The 17,493-nt window shown below is 34.1% G+C and overlaps 1 protein-coding gene across 21 annotated transcripts in view; it reads left to right on the forward strand.

Annotated features, from left to right (window-relative positions):
• Positions 1-17,493, forward strand: part of ERC2 (ELKS/RAB6-interacting/CAST family member 2) — a 523,782-nt gene that overhangs the window by 399,288 nt on the left and 107,001 nt on the right. For 2 of the 21 annotated variants that reach the window (XR_010834045.1, XM_048047565.2), the window contains exon 20: positions 6,483-6,548. The exons of the other annotated variants lie outside the window; for them this stretch is intronic. Coding sequence is in view for 1 of the 2 variants with exons in the window: in XM_048047565.2 (XP_047903522.1) it covers positions 6,483-6,509 (27 nt within the window). In the remaining variant the exon portion in view is untranslated. The remainder of the gene's footprint in view (positions 1-6,482; positions 6,549-17,493) is intronic. 21 annotated transcript variants of the gene reach the window in all.

Below are 17,493 nucleotides of genomic sequence, written 5' to 3' on the forward strand. Positions count from 1 at the left end.
ATTTTTTGAGATCATGTTTAGCTGTAGAAACCTCTCCCCCTCACTTCCCCTGAATGTGTGTGTTAGAATATACAACACTTATATAGAGGTTTACATTTATCTTATATTTCTTACTAGAAAAATTAGCTGCCACCATCATAGTCTAAAATAGGTCTTTAGACCAGATGAGAGAGCCAAAAATGCATTTCTGGGAGACAGTAACTCGATAACAAAAGTTGCATATCTGGCACTGGTTACTTAAGTGAGATAACATGTCACAGGCTTTCACTACAAAGGGGACCATAAATTTTTGCATCACAAATCTGATTTCACGGACCACTTCTTGTAAGAAGCATTGGGTTTCTGCTTCATCTAGTGATAAAGCTTTAAAATGTATGAGTATCTGGTGAAACATCTTATTCATGTTAATGCTAGTCTGGGTGTTGTAAAGAAACCACCTTCTGCCTACCTGCATCACCAGTATTTATGTTTGACTGTAACCTAACTATATACAATTGGAACAAATGGTGAGATGGGCTTTATTGTCATTCTCATAACTAGATGATGCACCAGTGACCAGGATGATGCAGTTGTGACCACTTCTGTTATGGTTAGGTTTGAAAATAGACCTGTGACATAAATCCATATTACTGAAGCCATTTTTAATATTTATTCAACTGTCTGAATATAAAAATGAAACAAAATACAGAGCTTCAAAAATTCTGCCCATTCATTTGAATGAATCCACTGTTAGGCTTTCTCCTTTCCACTTACAGGCTCACTGCTTCAAATCATTCATGCATAAAACTTTTCTGTAGTCAGTTGTTTCATGCATGGAGAGTTTGTGAGATTAGTCCTCAGCTGTGTTTGCTCCTGTTATGTTTCCAAGAAATTGAGTACCGCATAAAAGTCTCTCTAAGCTCTAAAAGATTCTGATTTTAGGGTAAGTTCTTGAATTGAAAGAAATATTATTACTTAGCAGGTAGATTTCTGTGTCACAAATGGAAATTAAAGTTTGGAAATGTAATTGTTTGCTGTAAGTAGGACAGTTTCACAGTCCAGAGCCAGCAGTTACATGTTTAATGACCCATTAATAGCCACAGATAATAAGAAGAGTAGGGTAAATCTATCATCAGAAAGTTAGTTCAAGAGATGAGCAGGTTATCACTGGATTTATTTAACTCAAGTTAAGACATTAATTCTTAGCATGCCGGCACATGAAAGGGAAATGTGATGAGCCTTGTCAGGAAGGGTCTTCTGTTTGTGGGAAGAGAGCCAGCAAAGCTTAACTCATAAAGTTTTAAATGTTGCCTGTGTTGCAAAAGTTTTTGTATAAAAGGAGATTAGGATTTTTGATTTTTTTTTTAATTTAAAGAATTGATTTTATAAATATATTTGAATGCCATAAATGTGAGGGGGTATGCAGTACTTCAGTTTCATTGATGTATTTTCTATCTGCTTCTTGAGTCAAATTCACTGTCTTCTTCACATCAGATAACCAAATTTTATATACCAGTGGGCCTCATAGTAATACAGAATTTTGCAGTCTTGGAGTACGTATACATTAGAGTTCTAGTTATGATCAAGATTACATATTTTGAGGAAATCTCTTGATTATTCCTACTTACTGCACTGTGGTTTGTAACCAGAAGCAGTTTTGGAGTGGACACCCTGAATTCTTTTTTGAAGAAGTTCATCTGAAAGATGCATTTCAGGAGGTCACCCACCACAGTTCAGTGCTAATGGGAATTCAGTCTTGGAGCAAAATTAATTCAGAATACCCCCCAAGATACATATATTGTAGAGATACCACTTTTCAGTACCAGTTGTATTTCTCTGTAGATCTGTTGTTATTGCAACACAACACTAAATATAACTTGTTGCAACTGTTTTGCATTCACTGGTAATAAAGGGTATGCTACGTGCAGAGTAGTTATGAATAGGCATATAATTTCTGGCATCTGATATATTACAATTTGTTATCTACATGATCTAATCTACATGATCTAATTATCATGTAGATGGTAATTACAGTTATCCTTTGTTTCTAACCTGCTATGTAATGTAGCCCATTTTATCTGAAGGCCAGTGTGGCAAATTTACTACTGAAACTGATGCACCATAAAGAACTGGAAGCTGAGAAATATACCTGCAAAGCTTGTGTTGAGCTACACTTCTGTATTAAAACAAAAGACATCTTTACACAAGTTTTCAACACCTTGGTATAGTGTTTTCAAAGCACTGTTCTCTAAGTTCTTCATCTTGCTATTTTGAAGGCAGTTGAATTTTTGATGTTATGTTTTGTAGCAATTGGATAAGAACAGTAAATCCTATTTAGTGACAGGAGATGTTTCTTTTTAAGATGCTGAGCAAATACGATAAGTAGCACACAGAAAAGACTAGCAAAAGGATGGCACAAAATCAGTGAATTAATAATCAATAAATAGTCCATTTGCAGTGGTTTTCATAGTATTTGAGAGTCTAAATTAAGTCTAAATTAAAGACTTGCATGTCATTTCTAAAAATACAAGGCAATCAATATAATAAATAGTTTGAATTCATAATAATTTTACAATAATTATCAATTCAAATGGTATTTCTTGACTTTCTTCCCTTTTTGAATGTCTTTAATTCAGATTTTGCTTTCCAGTTTCTGACATTGAGCTGCTATTCTTGACCCTATAAACCAATGAAAGATCCAAGTTTAAAAAGCAGCTAATGTACACAAACATTAATCAAAAAATGCTTGATTATAGTTTATTGTTTGAAATAGCCATAGATTAATGATTCTGTAGGATACACACTGATATGGAAGACTAAGCATTCTGCTGGAAACCTCTGATCCAATATTAATAAATGATAAGGCATAACTGCAGCTTTTATTTTGCTTCACAGTGCATCAGGACTGCAAAAATAGTTAATAAATATAATTTGTTTCAGAACATCAGTGAAGAATTTTTTATTCTCCTTCATTATCTGTTTCTTCTGAGGTACCAAACCTTAGCTTCTTGATATAATAGATTGTTTATTAAAACAGTGAATACTACAATCTTACTTCTTATGTGCCTTTTATCCAGAGCCTTTAGGTACTTTTGTATGTCCGTATAGAAAAATCTGTAAAGTCTGTAGCACTAAGATGGTTTACACCATTGAATATCCACTCCTGAAAATGTAACAGACAGAAGAATGATAAGGATAGTTGAGTCTTATAACTTCCATCCAATGCACTGGAAGGAAGTAGTGCAGGCTTGAGAACAACCTCTCTGCATAATAGCAGTAGTAAGTGATCAAAGAGTTTGTTTAATATTCCATGAAGATTTTATATTTGTGCATTCTAGCTTCTGTTATATTAAAAAAGTGACGGCATATACCATGAAATTATGGTGCTCTGCTTTACTCTTTTTTTTTTTTTTTAATGAAAATGAAAGCTGACATTCTCTGATAGCTGTAGGAGTTTTATTTTTTACCTCAACTATAATCAAGCATTGAGTATTTTTAGGTCAGTGCATTACATGGCACCAATATGTGACATAATTAACTACACAAGATGACGTGTTAGGTAATAAAGCACATGACTATGAAAGGGTAGACTTTATTGATGGGGATGATAGGTTGGTGACATCTGCTTAGGTTAGTGGAAGTCTTAAAATTTGTCATCTATAAATAATTAGGATGTGAAATTGAAAATGAGGTGAGAGCAAGTTTTCAGGGGTAGGTATAAATCAAGTCAGAATGTTACGTAGATAAAAGTTTTTAAAACCTGACACTATGTTGAGGTTGGTCTTGGGTTGCATTTAGTATTAAGAATTTTAAATCAAGCGAGTGTTTGTTTTTTCTGTTTGGTTGTCCGTCAAAACAGATCACAGTGTTTAATTTTTTTTAATGAATTTATGAATCACTAAAATTGTAACATTTGTAATAAGCTGTTTGTGTACAGAATAAGATCAGGGTGCAGAAATTCTCACTAAAACAGATGTGTGAAAAAAAAGATGGAAGATTATTTTTGTTAATTGTATATATTAAAGATGAAGTGTGTCATGATCATAATCTGGACCTGACCACTCAATAATTTCATCATTAAATCTGTAATTTGGGGGGAATTATTTTGAATACTGCTAATCATGTCTTTTATAAATTATCTCAGTCTTGATATAAAAGCTTCATGATCCAGAACTGATGTGCTATTGAAAAATATGTACCACATTTCCAGTCTGTGTCCTATGGGTCTCTTTTTTTTTTTTTTTTTCCTGCTAGAGAAAAGAACTTTATGCTTTTCTGTATCAGATCAGGGGTTCTGAAAGAAATAAATTTGGGATGAGAATAGGTATCTGCAGGTCCCCTTCCTTCTCCACTGACACTCATTCTATATAGAGCTAATTTTATTGACACAATATCTTGGGGAAAATAATCAAATGCTTTACAGAAATCTCAACATATTATTTCAAAGCACGTACCTTATCAAAAATACTCTTTGAGTAATTAAAGAAGGTAGAAAGTTATTTTGACAGGACCAGTACTCAATAAAACAACATTGATGAACATTAACTGCATTCTAGCTTTTAATTTATTCCTTATTGTACATGAGGATCAATGTCAAATTCTATATTGTCTGTAATTTCATGTAGTACTCTAAAAGTATTTGACAAGGCTTGAATTGTCAACTTTTCTAAAACCCTGGCAAAAAGAGAGATCACACAGATAACTGAAGTGAAAATGAATATTTGGCTATTTGAAGAATTGTAATACAGTAAACAGCAAAAGGGATGAACATAGTTAGAAGGGCTCATTTGGAAACATACTGAGTTGCCCATTTTTGTTGATTCCTGCTATTTTTAAAGGTATCACCAAAGATTAACCTAATGCATTTTGTTAGTGAAATAGGATCAAACTGCTCAGTGGAAAAGAAATCCTTCAGTCTTTGTTCAACCTTTACTCTGGCAAAACCCCTGTGAACCTCAAAGTCAATTCAATTAACATTAGTAGGTCTGAATAACAGTAAGTCCTGCAGAATTCAGGAGGAAGGACTCATATTTTCAGTGAGGCAAATCCAGCTCATTGGAAGTTTATCACAATCTGTCCCTTTTTTTTCAAAAATAAGTTAGAATATTCAGGGTTTGCTGTGTCTTTGCTTTGTGTTGTAGTGTGCAGACCATATAACTAAGATGTGTTCAAAGTTAACTGTAAAAACTTTACCCACATTTCTTCCATGTTAAATGATAGCTAAGTTTATAGTGGACTGTCACATTTCTTTACTTAATTCAGCAATATGCAAGACATCTATCTTAACATCTGGTTTTTAATAACAGTTGACATCTGGGAGCTCTTTTTTATTCCAAGAATGGACTAGGAACAGTAGTGATACTGGCAGTGTATATTTTCAAGCTAAAATTCCTGTCTGTTTCAATCATAATTAATTACTACTCATTTTATTTAGTTTTTAGATTTAATTAAGTGCCAGCAATATGTTACACCAGCTAGCTCTCAAAGTTTTGAAACTACAGAATGTAATTTTTTGTTTCTAAAATATTAACGAGTGATTTCTGAGGATATCTAAAATGAAAAGTTTTATTTGATTTTGAGCTGCTGAGTTAAATGAAAAACATGCTGTGCACCTCTGTTCTAGAAGCTTGATATCGCATCAGAATTTGGCACACTAGAATTATATAGTTATATGCATTGACATCTGTGTGTACATAGATAAAGCATCATTATAAAAAACGTAATCTTCAGTAAACATACCCAGCGAAGGACATTTCATTCTCTTGATTTAGTTCACGTTTTTCATTTTGTTCTTTTTAACTTCAAGTTTACAATGAATTTAAAAAATGCCCTTCTCCCTTGAGCATATCTACAGTAATAGAATCCCTTTTAAAAAACAATTTCATAAAATTGTTATGATTTTTGTATTGCCATTAATGTTATTTAACATAAAAATTGCAAACAAATAAGTGATCTTAATGATTCAAAAATGGAATAAAGGACAGAATCTGACAATGTGTAGTGTTTAAGGTTCACTTAAAAGATAGATTTAATTGATAGCATATTAGAAAAGTTTACTTCACTAACAACAGATTTTTCTGATTCTTCAGCAGTATCTTTGTCATTTAACCTAAGAAAATGTAAGACAATTTGATTATAGTAATTACTTCTTTGTTTACTTATAAGGTTTAATCTATTTCTGCTGCCAGTGTTGGTTTGGATTGCATGCAATTAAAAAAATAATCTTTTAATATTTAATCTTATAATCTACTTCCTACACACTGTTTTAACTGGGTGGGAAAAATATTTACGTCATCGTTGGTTTTCGGTTGCTATAGATGCAGATTTTTGTGTATGTAACGCAAACTTGTTCATTTGCTTTCACTGGCTTACATTAAAAAAAAAAATCATGTTTTTAACAGGCAAGAATGGTGTATTTTATATTCACCAAAGTAACTAACCTTTTCTTTTTTCATTCCAATGCTAACATCTTCTCTGTGCATCTCCTAATGTCTGGCACACAGGATGATGAGGAGGGTATATGGGCATAGCCGTTCCTATAAACCAAAGTTCCAGTTTTATTTTGAGGGGTGAGAAACTCTCTTTTCTATCTTTCGAATTGCAGTCTAATTTGTATTATTTTAAACTGCATGGAGCTGTATGTTTCTTAACAGGTGTGTTTGTGAACCATGTGAAAATGTTTTTTACCTATGCAATGAACAATGAGAAACTGTGTGTGACTGTTCAATGGTCTAAAGCTTGATTTTTTTCATACCCTACTGTGGCTAAAGATGTAGGTAGGTCTGAAAGTTTAAAAGAAGTGTATTTGTTTCTGTTCGTAACTGTCTAAACAATTCCTTGTGATCAGTAGATAAGATTTGCTTTAAACTAGCATTAATCTTGTCTATCATCTCAAAAATCCTGTAGAAAGAAAACTGTAATATCTTTGCAGAATGAATATGAAAGGTTGATACTTAAGAAGATTTGACACAGATTATGGATACAGTTTTACTGGAATGTAGTTTATAGTATGCATGGAAAAAATATTAAGCTAAAATATTTTTTTTGAAATTTTAAGATAGGAGATAATGCTTAATAAGGAAAGTATAACCTTTCTGTGGATGACTAGCATCCATGGATTAATTTATTATATTTAATAGTACAAAAGTGCAGCGTATTTTAAGTCTCTTTCAATTACGAGTTAATACTCTATTGTCCATTTGTGTCAGTTACTGATCAGTGTTTATACACTTTTTTTGGTGCTTGCTTTTGATGCTCTAGATCTCAGATAGCTCATGATTACTCTGGTCTCTTAACATTGTTAATGACATTGTAAAAGCATCAGGCCTGGTGCTTCACTCACAGAAAATGTTGCTCATGTCACTATCTTTTACTGGCACAATTCTATTTGCTATAGTGGGACTGTTCAGAGGAGAAAAATCTACTCACATAAGTGAATATTAATAGCACTGATGTGTTATTAAAGCTGTCATACTTTACTCTTTATATCACTTTGGCCTCTGACGCCCCAAGCTGAAGACTGCGTAATGTGTTTTGTTTCCAGTGATGTTATGAGCCATGTTTCAGGCCAGCCATTCTATATGACAGGAATAAAATCTCCAAAATCATTTTTCATTCTTATTGGTAAAATTTTTCTTTTAAAGAAAACTTTTATATACTTGCCATTTAGAGTTGTTGCAAGATGATGCAAAATTATTGAAAGCCATGACAAATAATTTGCATTTTGTTTAAAAAAATTAAGCTGTTGAAGATTTCTGTCACAGGGAAGTTTAAGATCCCACAACTGTGAAATAAAATTATGATAATTGTGATACCATTAACGTTTAAAAGAAAGCAAGCTTGGTTTATCGGAGTATTGTTATAAACCTTTATATATATATATATATATATGTACTTTCTGATTTGGCTTTAAATGTCATACTCATATAGGCTGTATGTATAGATAACCTCTGAGTCTGGACACACGTGTTGTGTGTGGAAACAGTACAGAAGGATGTGACTCATTCTAACTTTTTTTAGTTACTTTCTTCTTTTCTGAAAATAAGCAGCCTTAAAAGGAATCCGGAATTATTCCTTTTCACATAAAAATGTAAAAAAGGTTTGTGGGTTTTCTTAGTGTTGTGTTTTAAGTAATTAGCAAGTTCTGTTAACTGCAGCTGCATGATATTTTAATGGCAGTTTATGGTGTTATTTAAAAGTAATGTAATTTTCAGTTGTTCGTCAGCATCATTCTTCTGTTTGGGCGTGGAGAGCAAATTTTTGTTTATTTGCCAGGCCTATATATATTTCTAATTTAAAAACAGATGTTCCTTTCTGACTCTTTTGTTCAAATGCCAGCATAATTTATCTGGTATCATTATATACCAGACCCTCGACAAATACCTTGTTTGCATGTTTCTTTTCAAGTGGGGGAGCACTGCAGAGGTCATGTAATCAGTAGCTGGTAGAAGGCAGAGCCTGTCCTCTGGACTGCGCTCATGGGTAGACCTGTCCTTGGAGGTAGAATAGCCATCACTCAGTGTGGAAATGGCTAACACAAGGCGAAAATTCACAACATAGGCCTCCTTCCCCATTTGGAAAAAAATAATTTATAAGCCTTTCTGAAAATAGATATACTGAATTTCCTCATGTTCTCTGTTAAAATCTGTTGAGTGTACCTTTGTTAGAATTCAGCAAAGCTGAAACGAATGGATAAACATTTCTATTTTGCACAAACCTTATAGCTAACAGCTTGATTTGGCTTTGTGAGCATAGGAGTTTGCATCTAGCTCAGCAGTGGGGGTTACTCAGGTATAACTGAGTTTCTTGGCTCTTGTATTCAGCCAGAGGAAAACTGGATTTAGCTCTCAGGAGTATTCTTTAGGAGTCCAAGTTATGACACCAACTGCTTTCCAGGTCTTTATTCCTGCTTTCTGATGCTTGAGCAGAGCAGGAATTAAAAATGACTTGATTATACAATAACTCTATGATACCTTCTGCCACAGAAAGTATCTGCCACAGACTAGAGCTTTGATCTGGTAAAGGAATTATAGCTCTGGATAATTAGATTATTTTATTTTTCCACTTGCAACTGACGTTGACAATCAAAAGGCTGGTAAAGTTGAATCTTGCAGATTCAATGGTCTTTGTAAAATACACATTTTTTATCATTTGTTTTCTACAGAGTCTGTTGTCACAACTTGCTATGCAATATTCTTTTTAGGATACATTTTACAATGCTATCGTTATAGACTGAAAGAAACAGTGCCTGACATTTAGTTTTGGAACACGAGGGATATATTTTATGTGGGAGAGGAAAACACAATTTTAACAATGATTTAATTTTAAAAATATTTGAATCAAAAGAATGTGGATTTCTAGAAATAACTCCTTCACCTTCTTTATAGTTCATATTTTTGCTATAATTTTAGTCACACATTTCAAATTATATATAGTATGGATGCAGCAGTTCTATTATGACACACAGTGTGTCAAGATGTTTGTTTATGAACAAAAGTATATTCATGTTCTATTGGAGTCTCAAAACCACATTTATTTTGTTTAAAAAAAAGTGTACAAAGTGTAAAATGATTTTTAAAACTATCAAGAGGCAAAAAAAACTTAATTTTAGCTACAGAAGTGTAAAATAAACATTATGGTTTTGAAATGGTTTCTCTCTGAGATTCTTTATCTACTGAGTGAAAAGTCAGAGTATTTTTCTTATTAGAAGCTACAATATATGAAAGTTGACAGTAAAATGAATGTTTCAGTTGGTTACGATCATGGCCTTGCATTGTAAAAATTTAAAAAGATAGTACTATCCTGGAATTTTTGTAGTAGTAATGAGTACAGTCATTGCTCATTTGACAGTAGTTTGATGAAAATCTCAGAAATCATCATAATTAATTGATCACTCACTCTGAATTCATACTGGTATATCTGATAACAAAATTTTGATCATCCAAGAATATTTTATTAGCTGAAAAAAAAAAGCGCACTAGAACATGACAGTGGAAATATATACAAATTTTTGTGATGTGATACATTAAAAAAAAAAGAGAGAAGTACAGACATGAACTTAATGTGTTTTGGAAGTGATTCTAAATCACATCTTTACCTAGTATAAATCTTTTTATTTATATTCAAATGAACTATGCTAATGGCTGTATCAGACACTGTCATATTTTGATACTTGAGTACTCAGCTCACTTCTCAGGCCAAAAGAGCCCTGGAACAAAGCCAGTACCCTCCCCGTTCTCTGCCTCTAAGTGGTGCCAGGTAATTAATTCTATGCATTTTATATTGTGAAAATGTATTCACAAGGCTTAAGATGTTATAATAGCAATGGAGAGAGATTTACTTGCAATGAGTATTCTACAACTCAGCTGTGAATTCCTCCGTCTCTTTTTTTGAATATGAGAAGTTGTGCTTTCATATGTGCTTTTATTTTTTTAGTTAGCTCTGAAGTGGCCCAGCAGTTGGACCTGATGATCTTTGAGGGTCCCTTTCAACTGAACTGTTCTGTAGTCTACTCTAGTCCTGTCTAGTCTAGTTTCCTTTTTTGTGGGGGGAAAAAATAAAATAAAATTGTATCCTTCCTTGTTAGAGACTTCCTTTGGGCAAGCTTTGCTCTGCTTGTTAAAAGAGTGCATAGAACCTCTTCAGCCTTTGGATATTATTCTCCCTCTGTTCTCACAGTAACCTCTAAAAACTTTTAAGATTTAACAAATTCATTTTCAACACAACGTTGTGAAATAAAGTTTTGTTATTTAAGGTGGGCAAGCAAGAGAATGATTTGCTATTGAATTGTCAGGAATTTTTATGGGATTCTCAGGAAATGAACTCTAACCGTTTCAGACCAGGCTTAGCAAGTCCATTCTCCTTTCAGATGGTTTTCCTGTGCCCTAGCTCTTGAAGGCCAGTTTTACTCCTGCTGCAGATGATCCTCCTTTGGCCAACACACTGTGTTTTCTTTTTGAGCATCTTTGCTCAGTGAGGGAAATAACGTTGTATTGGCTCAGTATACTGATTGACTTTTCTTACCTTGTAAATTCATGACAGGTGTGTTGTTGTTGTTTTTAATTCAGTAGGTTGTTTACATTTGGCTTTTTCAGTGTCTTGCTGTCAGAGAACTGTAAATATTTGCTATTCATATTTTTTGAACACTACCCTATTTTATACTTTGTCATTATACATTCAAAATATCTTTTTAAAGCAGGCATGAGATTCTACTTGTTTATATTTTCAGATTTTGGTTGTTTGTCACTGATGAATTTAATTTTGTATGAAATTGACTTCTATAGTTATGAATGGAATAGATACATCATTTTAAAAATATAAAATGTAAAGTTGTAAAATGCAAATTTTCCCTTCAGGTTACTTTATTTACATGTTTTGATACAGAAATAACATCACACATTTCTGGAAGTGTCTTCAGGTAGGGTATGGTAGAAGTAACTGTTACTTTTCTTCCCTCCTTCACCTTTTATATTGAAAAATTTCAGAAAAATTTAACTACAAGGACTCTCTGTGAAAATCCTTTGTGATTAAAGAGAGCATTTTCCATTTACCAGATATACCATGGGTTGGCAACTAGCCTAAGTGGTGCTCTGAAGTGTCAATCTAATTCTTCTTAAGAGTCCAATTGTTTATCATTTCGTTTCTGAAAACAAGAAATATGTAGTTGCGTGAAACATTAATTCCATTAACTCCATGTAATTGGCCAAGGATAAGCTTAGATAAGCCTTTTTCTCAGTGATAAGCCACTCAATTTGAAGTGCTGTGTGTGTCTGGTATTGCCAAAGACTGGTTCAGTTCTTTTGTCTGTGCACAATATTAGCATGAACAGTACTGAATTCAAAGCAGCCTGATAGGTGTGGAGAAAAAAAAATATAGGTAGTTTTCCCTGTGTACCCTTAAGTCTAATAATTACTTTTAACATCTGAAATTTTGTTTCATTTCAACTGAATTTTTTAAATGGTTAAAAGTCTAAAGCATAATTAAGGTCCTAGAAACTAAGAAAAAGCAGGTGCTAGCCAGATGAAACATCGATGTGTCCAAATATGAGAAAAGCTGAATTTTAAACACACAGAGACAGTAGAATCAAGTGCTGGGCTGTAGTATAAAACCCAGTCAGGGGAAGAGCTTCAGTCACAACTTGTGCCTTTTAGACATGAAAGGCAATCAGGTGTGAGACATACACTTCAGTAGTGTCAGTGCTTGGGACCTGCAGCTTGTAAGAGATGAGCAGTGTAAGAGATGGCTTTCGAATTTTACTTTTTTTTTTTTTTTATATTGAAGTACTGAACCTATACCAGATTTGGGATAGAATTTTAGTTTGAGAATGAAAATGTTTTTTTAATTTGGGAACAAAATAAATGATATATTTTCAATTTGTTGTGAGTTTTGAATATATCTAATTTGAGAAGTAGACCACTCTCAATTTGTGTATTGCACTGCAGCCAAAGGGCATCTTCTGCTCTCAGAATTTGAATCCAAAGAACACCTAAAATACCAAAATGTTTAGCTTCTGAACTTGTTTTCTTTCAAGTCCAATTTTGTCCTGGCTTTATAGTCTTATTAATGTTCTTTTAGGTACCATGCAGATAGTCTCATGCAGTCAAAAGTTTTTCCAAGGCCATCAAGTAGTACTCCACCTAAGTGAGGATACTGCAGGCTGGTCATATAAATATATAAGTAATATATAAATAATTATATTTAACAAAAATTATAAAGCTAAAAATCACAAAAACTGTTTTAAGCTTTACCACTTCAGTGCTCAGATACTACAGAAAAATGGCATGAAATGATGGTGGAATTGTAGAGTGGCAGGATGAGAATGTGTTGTAAGGTAGTAGAGAGCTCATTGCTCATTAAGGGGCAGACTAGATGTTTGGGCAAATCTCGTCAGCCAGAGATCTGGTAGCACACGTAGCTGCACTGGTTGGGGCTTGTTAGAAACAGGATCCCTTCCCTCACCCTTACAAAGGAAACAAAAGAAAATCAGAAGGCAATGATAACTTTTAAAAAATAAGCTTATATAGTAGTCTGTCATGGGCAACTGAATCCACGTGACTTTCAGAAAATGAGATTCATGGCACAGCTGAGGTGAGCAGGTAGAAGGAAAGTACTTGTTTTTTTCATTCTTCTTCCTACCACTGAAGTGCAGCAGACATGGCAAAAACAATTAGGACTTTGCCACAAATTGTCCATGTGTGTCTGTAATACAAATCCACATGAAAACTGTTTTTACACTATTTTGTTTGTACAGTACTGTGGACTTTATTGTCAGATATGAAGTGAATTAGATGCTTTAAAAAATGTTTAGGAGTGTTCGGACAAGTTGATTGTCTGTTATATCCGTAAAACAGGGATACCGTCACACCTGAAGCAAAAAGGGTCTGAAGCTTGCATCTGATGGCAAATGAAGGCTAATGTTTTTGAAACCAGAATCATAAAGCTTTTTTTTTTTTTTTAATTTGGATTTAGGAGCTGAAAAAAATAGTCTGTAATTTTAAAACTTTGCCAAGTAGTCATGACAGAGTCACTCTTAGGCAGCAGTGGCATTCAGTAAAAAAGTAAAAACCTTTAAAGCAGAAACTCAGTACAGAATGGGTGGACGAGTAAAGCTTCTTAATTATTTCTCAGGCAAACGTTTACTGTTCATTTCTAGCTATTGAATGTGTTTTGTATGTGTTTACAGGGAAAATAAGGAGAAAGCTGTTTTAAAACAAATGTGGTGCCTAGCTTTGTCTTTCTTGAGATGTGGTGAAACATCTTTCTCTCACAATGTCCTTGCTAATAGCAGTATGAAGCATAACAGCATTTGGTCATGTTGATATAGAAGGACATGTTTAAAGACATTAACTTTCAGCTATTGTTCTGCTTTATATTTTCATCTTTTTCAGTAAAGATTTTTTTTTCTTTTTAACGTTTGGATATTCTGTTTAGCCTGTTTTGGAAAATAACTTTGGAATGAGTCTCAGTAGCATGCAAAGCAATGGTAAAATAGGGAGCATGACTGTTTGCAGTGTTCATTTCAGTTCTCTCATCGAAAATACTATCTGTATGCTTAATTACCTGAATGGGTGTTGCTACATTGACTGGAGCCCAAGGGCATTTTGGATTTGTGATTTTTTAAACATGATTCTTGTGTTACTGCAGTTTGGTTTTTACTAAACAAAAGGAGGAACCTCCTAGGAATGTTTGTTTTGCGAACTATGGACAGATTTGTGACTAGTCGTCTTCTTTCTCATTAAAATACTTTTATTCATAATGTAAGATGTTTAAAGTTTTCACTTTAATTCAGAAATTGTATATTCATTAAAAAGTTAATATTCTTTGTTTTTTTTTTTTTCTTAATACTACTGCTAGTACTTTCAGGTACTAATTACCCACAGTTGAAGACAGGGTTTTCAGTAAAAGTACATAGCAATTTATTTAGCTGTACCTGTTTTGTTAGTTTTTATTGATTATATAGTGGAAATATGTGAGGCGCTTGACCATTGTGAAACTTCTGTGCTTCCTACTGAATGGAAGATCAGTGAAGAGGATCGATACTGTTCTTTTGAAAAACAACAACAAAAACTTTGTTACAACTCTGCTTTGGCCAAATACATCACAAAGTTAAGGTCAGCACCTGAGACGCTGGGCCCACTGAATTCAATGAGAGTCTTGTTATTTATTTCAGTACTGTTAAGTTTTCATTCAGATTGTTAGAGCAGTTTCTTGTGATTTGTTCATGGTCTTAGTAGAAAAACATCTGTGCATATATATATATGCATTCTCAAAGAGATTTGCACAAACTAACTGTCTTTTACTTTGCTCTGACAGGTATTTATCTTATCTTATCCTTGGTATTTATGAGACACCAAATCACCCCCATGCCTAGCTATAGAACTTTATTATATAAATTCAATAGTTTTTTGTCTGTCACTTGTGTGTTAGCTGTGTGACTCAGGCTATTCTGTCTGAACTTTGGCCTCAGCTTCTTCACTACAGGTGCAGAAGGTGTGCAAACAGTCTGAAAATGTAGCTGATGGACCCAACGTCAAAGCTTTTGATGTAGTCAGCCTAAAGACAACAACCACAGGACCTGCAATCATCAGTCTTGCTCTTTTATGCTCTTCTATAATAAAAACAAATAACATACTTGAGCAATTTTTAACACTGCAGAAAGAGAGAGAAGGCAGTATGTATTTTTACAGCTAAACTTTATTTCAGAAATTATAGTTGCTGTAAACAGGAGTCGATAACCACTGATTTCATGCTGAAAGATAATCAAATAATCTAGACATAGTTTGATATCTAAAGATAAGCCAACATGTAACAAAGTAGTGAAAAATTACTTTGCAGAGAAATTATGAATTGCATTTCACTGGATTGCACTTCCACAAATACTCATGTGAACATGTGAAATTGCTGTTTCTTGTCTTGAAGTTTGTGAGCTTTGAGCAGATTTTTGTAAATATTAGAATAAGTGAATGTGGGACTGTCTGCACAGCATTCGTGTTGGAAGATGGTTCTATTTGGAAGCAGAAATGTCAATTAAAGACCTCATGAAAAATCATATGACTTAAACTTTTAAAAGTAAACTTTTATAATTGAATACTAAAGTAGAAGGAAAACGAACAAACAACAAAAGCAAGAACTTGTCACATTTTAATAATCATATTTATATAAGTTACACTGGAAAGTTTATGAAAAATACAAGAGGAAACGTGTCAATATAGTACAAAAATAATGTATAACAATTTAGTATTTATTTTTAATAAAAAAATCATATAGCTATTTAGTTAGTTACAATACTTATAGTACTGACCTACTTAACATCAATGAAATACCAGTTGTCATTGTACACGTCTCTTGATTTTCTCAAGTTAAAGCTTTGATAGGTGATGACAGCTATCATAGTTATCCAGTCTTACCAGCCACAGGGCCTGGAGCCAGTTTTGAGACACTTCCCTGTCTCTTATGCTTCACATTATTCTGGCTGTGGTTTCTAATGCAGATTTTCATATCACACACATGGAATAAAAGAAACATCCCTACAACTTCATCTGGGTGTGGTGGCTAGAGCTCAGACTGAGCTGAGTCAGGTACAGAAGCAATGAAACAGGCAATAAAAAACACCCAAAACATTTGGCTGTTTCAGGACGTGCATGCTGCCTCCATAGCCGTCCCGTTTTTCTGCCAAATAAAAAGTATTGAGCTGTATTGGATTGTTTAGAGGCTTGAATTTAAACGAATCAGTGGCTGGAGCCACTAAATTGTTCTTTAACAGTGTAATACAGAAGTCTAGGGAAAGTATTTATTCGTGTAATTTAAGTAAGTTCAGTATGAAGTGTCTTGAGAACATCACTTAGATAACGCTGAGCTATTTGTATACTTGAGCTGTAGTAGCAAATGTTTATGTAATGGATTAGAAATAATTAAGGAATGCCTGCCTGTTAATAATCCTTATTCTGCTACATTGTCCCACACTAATTATGTATCCATATGCATTTGTTGTTGTTTAAACTCAGATCTTTTTGACTAAAATGAGCAAGCTACTCACTTGAACAGCTTTACTGGAAGATTTGAAGGAGTAGCAAACTTGGAACGGAAAGGGCTAGGCATCTCAAATCTCTTTCATCAGCATACCCAGATATAGCTGAGGATATCTGTCCACAGCCTCAGGCTATGGGCAGAATTTGGGCAGAGCACTCCACAAACAGCTATGCCAGCTGATGATGTTATTACCACCCACCTTTGTGTGTTTGTTACATTTTTTTTCTGCTATAGATTGTTACCCTCCCAGATCCATCAACAGAAGAAATCACTCCCATCAATCCCATATCAACTTCAAGCAAACTGAGCCAGGTTAGCTTAAGTAGTGATGAATTGGTGTGAGCAAGCCTGTTTATCACTACGTGGTGTGGACTAGAGGGTACTTTGACGTGGTTCTTTCGGTTGGAAAGTGTGTGGTAACATCCAGTTGATGGTTAGTGAAGAACAGCTAGTGCTAGTAACATCTTCAAGTGGAAAAGCTCAATCTAGAAGAAAATGGTGTCCATAAGGTAAAATAAAAACACTCATACTGAAATTACTTTATCTTTAAAGGCTCCTGCACCAATTTATATAATCAGGTTATTAAAGCAATTTAAATGAAACCAGTGCAGTCTTCACAGTATCACAGATTTCTAGGTTGGAAGAGACCTCAAGATCATCGAGTCCAACCTCCGACCTAACACTAAGTACTCCACTAAACCATATCGCTAAGCTCTACATCTAAACGTCTTTTAAAGACCTCCAGGGATGGTGACTCCACCACCTCCCTGGGCAGCCCGTTCCGATGCTTAATAACCCTTTCGGTAAAGAAGTACTTCCTAACATCCAACCTAAAACTCCCCTGTCGCAACTTTCGCCCATTCCCCCTTGTCCTGTCACCAGGCACGTAGGAGAACAGACCAACCCCCACTTCTCTACAGCCTCCTTTAAGGTAACTGTAGAGAGCGATAAGGTCGCCCCTGAGCCTCCTCTTCTCCAGGCTTCTCA

This window comes from Anser cygnoides, chromosome 10 (assembly GCF_040182565.1).
Source record: "Anser cygnoides isolate HZ-2024a breed goose chromosome 10, Taihu_goose_T2T_genome, whole genome shotgun sequence".
Taxonomy (NCBI): Eukaryota; Metazoa; Chordata; class Aves; order Anseriformes; family Anatidae; genus Anser; species Anser cygnoides.